This window comes from Xenopus tropicalis, chromosome 3 (assembly GCF_000004195.4).
Source record: "Xenopus tropicalis strain Nigerian chromosome 3, UCB_Xtro_10.0, whole genome shotgun sequence".
NCBI lineage: Eukaryota > Metazoa > Chordata > Amphibia > Anura > Pipidae > Xenopus > Xenopus tropicalis.
The window spans coordinates 148,918,856-148,923,608 of NC_030679.2; the positions used below are offsets into that span (position 1 = coordinate 148,918,856).

Consider the following 4,753-nt stretch of genomic DNA (forward strand, 5'->3'; position numbering starts at 1 on the left):
ACTTTAAAGGGGTACAGGGTGGGTTTGGGTATAGGGGTAAGGGGTCTGTACTTTAAAGGGGTACAGGGTGGGTTTGGGTATAGGGGTAAGGGTTCTGTACTTTATAGGGGTACAGGGTGGGTTTGGGGATAGGGGTAAGGGTTCTGTACTTTATAGGGGTACAGGGTGGGTTTGGGTATAGGGGTAAGGGGTCTGTACTTTAAAGGGGTACAGGGTGGCTTTGGGTATAGGGGTAAGGGGTCTGTACTTTAAAGGGGTACAGGGTGGGTTTGGGTATAGGGGTAAGGGTCCTGTACTTCAGAGGGGTACAGGGTGGCTTTGGGTATAGGGGTAAGGGGTCTGTACTTCAGAGGGGTACAGGGTGGGTTTGGGTATAGGGGTAAGGGGTCTGTACTTTATAGGGGTACAGGGTGGCTTTGGGTATAGGGGTAAGGGGTCTGTACTTTATAGGGGTACAGGGTGGGTTTGGGTATAGGGGTAAGGGGTCTGTACTTTAAAGGGGTACAGGGTGGGTTTGGGTATAGGGGTAAGGGTTTTGTACTTTATAGGGGTACAGGGTGGGTTTGGGTATAGGGGTAAGGGGTCTGTACTTTAAAGGGGTACAGGGTGGGTTTGGGTATAGGGGTAAGGGGTCTGTACTTTAAAGGGGTACAGGGTGGGTTTGGGTATAGGGGTAAGGGGTCTGTACTTTAAAGGGGTACAGGGTGGGTTTGGGTATAGGGGTAAGGGGTCTGTACTTTATAGGGGTACAGGGTGGGTTTGGGTATAGGGGTAAGGGGTCTGTACTTTATAGGGGTACAGGGTGGGTTTGGGTATATGGGTAAGGGGTCTGTACTTTAAAGGGGTACAGGGTGGGTTTGGGTATAGGGGTAAGGGGTCTGTACTTTAAAGGGGTACAGGGTGGGTTTGGGTATAGGGGTAAGGGGTCTGTACTTTAAAGGGGTACAGGGTGGGTTTGGGTATAGGGGTAAGGGTTCTGTACTTCAGAGGGGTACAGGGTGGGTTTGGGTATAGGGGTAAGGGGTCTGTACTTTAAAGGGGTACAGGGTGGGTTTGGGTATAGGGGTAAGGGGTCTGTACTTTAAAGGGGTACAGGGTGGGTTTGGGTATAGGGGTAAGGGGTCTGTACTTTAAAGGGGTACAGGGTGGGTTTGGGTACAGGGGTAAGGGGTCTGTACTTTAAAGGGGTACAGGGTGGGTTTGGGTATAGGGGTAAGGGTTCTGTACTTCAGAGGGGTACAGGGTGGGTTTGGGGAACGTGTCCCTAACAGAACAGGGATGGGGTAAGGGCCGGGGTTGGGGGAAATGTCACCAGCAGTGAGTAACAGGAAGGAGAGGAATGCAAGGTGAGAGTGGGATTTGTACGTTTTTGTTTTATATGAGAAGAAAGAGTTACCTGGGGTTATGGAGCAGAGCAATTTAAAGACTCCATGTGCTGAGAGGGAAGGAGAGGAGAGAGGCAGTGATTGCTATACCTTTCTGACTGGATGGAGGGTGCGGCTGGAGATGTTTAGGAAACATGAAAGTGCAAAGAGGAGGAGGGCAGGATAAACATTATGGGATAGGAAATAACAAACTACCAGGAATAAGCAAAGTTGTTTTCTTGAGATTCCACGTTGTTCAGTATTGATTGGAGATAGTTTGTAGCCTTGTCAGTGCCTTGTCCAACTGCCTTGTTTAACTGCCATTTCCTTCTTCCTAGCACTTGGGAAATGTTGGCACTTAGGAAATGGTAGCACCAGTGCCTGCCCCTGACACTAGTTGAAAACCTCTGTCCAGAAGGGCTTTACTGATGGACATTGCCAGCACATGTGTAAAAGTGTTCATTGTTGTCCGCATTGTCTCCAGCATAGATTTGAGGATTGTGATATGATTTGACTTAGTCTTTTAGGTGTTAGATACCATCTATGTGTCATTTTTGTATGCACTTCTATATGATTGGTGCAGTTAAGTTGCTCCTTTATGTGCTGCTAATATTTCCTGCCATTGTTCTGTAGTGATGAGTGAATCTGTCCCGTTTCACTTCGCCGAAAAATTCGCAAATCTTTCAAAAGATTCTCGAAACGGCGAAAGTGTCGCGCGTCAAAAAAAATTGTCGTCCGCGGCTATTATTTCGGTGCGCGGCTATTATTTCATCGCCCACGGCTATTGTTTGTCGCATGGCTATTATTTCGTCGTCCGCGGCTATTATTTCGGTGCGCGGCTATTATTTCTGTGCACGGCTATTATTTCGTCGCCCACGGCTATTGTTTCGTCGCACGGCTATTATTTCGTCACGCGGCTATTGTTTCGTCGCCCGCGACAATTTTCGCAGCGCATTTTTCCGCAGCGAATTTTTTCATCCGTTTCGCGAAACAATCCGCCAATGGCGAAACACGGAAAATCGCCGCAAATCCATGCCTGTCGAAACATTTCACCCATCACTATTGTTCCGTAGTAATTTGCAGTTGCAGCTCGTTTTCCCACTTCTGCATGGATGGGAATTTATGTCCTTCTGGCAACTGCATTTGTTGAGGTTCAGATATTTTGATAAACGATTGCCATTTCTGGAAATTAGTTTTTCGTGGTTGCAAACAAATATAAATCCAAATAAATGAGATTTAGTAAATCTACTCCTAAGGCAAACTTTCTAAAATTCAAACAAATTTGTAATTTTTATAAAAAAAACAAAAATCAGAACTGTGTGGGAGAAACTCACGAAAAAGTCGTTAAAATTGCGGCTTTTTTTTTTACTTGTCACACAAAATCCAGCGTCAAAAATCCGAACACCTCCACCAATTGGAAGCGAAGAAGGATCTTCCAGGAAAGGGAAGGGACATCTGCCTTTCTACATGATCTCAGCAATTTTTTGATGGAGTATTTTCCGATTCGGAATTGTTGCAGTTTTGTAGATAGCAAATCTCACAAAAGTCACAACTTCTTTTGGAAAAAAAAAATCAGGTTTGAGATGGAGAGTGGCGGAAATTCACTCTAGCGGACTGTATTGAGCTCTAACTTCACCCTTTGGTAAATAGCAACGAGAGTAGCAGGCATGGAGCAAAGTAAAAAAAAATGCAGATGGCACCCATCATTTGAACTGTGTTCCCTGCTCTCCATTTGGTAAATGGAAAGAAAAATGGCTATGGTATGGCTCTTAGATTGTCAGCTCAGTGCTCAAAAACCAGATCTCTGCCTCAGATAAAAATTCCTCAGTTATTCAGTTTAGAAAAACAAACACAAATTCCCAAACTGGAAAACTGATAAATAAGCCCATGAGCGTTACACTTTTTTATATACTTCTCATGTGCAATTTGGAGCATTCTCATGAATTGGATCCCAAGGCGGCCATTTTTTTCTCGATTCGGAGTTGCCCCCCAAAAGATTTTTCCCACAACTTTTTCCCCACAAGTGATCTTTCCTTTCAGATTTTTTGATAAATATTAGACATTTGTGGAAATTAGTTTATTCAAATTATTATTATTTTTTAAAAATGTGATGGTCCTGGAGAATGGAGGGACAATATGCAGTAGAAACGATGCCATTTGGGCAGAGGAGACATGCTCAACTTATATACATTGTAGGCAAATGTAGGTTTTACATGTCCTTTCTAATGTATTTTTTCCCTCCCAGGCAATGCAAATGAATAATCACACAATGATCTCTGAGATTTTCCTTTTGGGATTTCAGAATCTCAGCAACTTCAAGATTCTGATTTTTTCATTGATCCTTTTGATTCACATATTGACCGTATATGAGAATGCCCTTGTCATAGCATTGGTAACAGTCAGCCGAGGTCTTCAGTCTCCCATGTTCTTCTTTCTCCAACAACTCTCCTTCTCTGATCTCCTACAGTCTGTGGTTATTGTGCCCACCCTGCTCAGAACTGTAATGAATGAAGGAGCTAAAATACCCCTTATTGGCTGTATTGTACAACTTTATTTATTTGGTGCAACTGAAGCTTTACAGAGTTTCCTTCTAACTGTGATGTCCTATGACAGATATCTGGCCATCTGCAATCCCCTGCGTTATTCTTCAATAATGAGCCACAGAGTCTGTGTTAAACTAATTGCCATGTCATGGCTGCTTGCCCTTAGTGCTACACCAGTTACTGTGATTACTGCAGCTACACAAGAGTTCTGCAACCAAAATACCATCAACCATTTCTTCTGTGATTACTTTCCTCTCCTGGAACTTTCCTGCTCAGACACCTCCTTGGCACAGATATTGGTAATCACAGTGTCTGTTCCTGCAATTGTTTTTCCCCTCATGTTCATCATTGGATCCTATATCTGTATTGCCCATGAAATCCTAAAGATAGTGTCCAGTATTGGGAGACAAAAAGCCTTCTCCACCTGCAGCTCCCACTTGGCCGTGGTCTCCATATTTTATGGGACTCTCATTGGTGTTTATATGGTTCCCACAAGAAACCAGTCACAGACCATTAGCAAACTCCTTTCCCTTTTATACACTGTAGTGACTCCTTTTATTAACCCAATGATTTACAGCTTGAAAAGTGAAGATATGAAAAATGCCATTAAAAATATCCTCCAATAAAAGAGCATTAAAACAAGGATTTTGACTAATTCTATCTTTTAGTGAATTCTCAAACATAATGTGATAGTAGTTACTGTATAATTGGTTTAATCTGCTTACATTTATGTATCACAGTGAGAGCTGCCATACTATTCTCTATGAGACTGTCCATTTACACTGAGTCAGTCTCTAGACGGTCTCTCTGTCAGGTTTTTACCCCTAGCTCAGGATCCATACTCTG

General features: G+C 43.4%; 1 protein-coding gene across 1 annotated transcript; it reads left to right on the plus strand.

Moving 5' to 3' along the window:
• Positions 1-3,801: 3,801 nt before the first annotated feature.
• Positions 3,802-4,461, plus strand: LOC116409596 (olfactory receptor 1468-like; the record flags this gene model as incomplete). Its single annotated transcript, XM_031898325.1, has 1 exon — positions 3,802-4,461. A coding segment is annotated over one exon (660 nt), but the record flags the coding sequence as incomplete, so codon positions are not given.
• Positions 4,462-4,753: the final 292 nt, after the last annotated feature.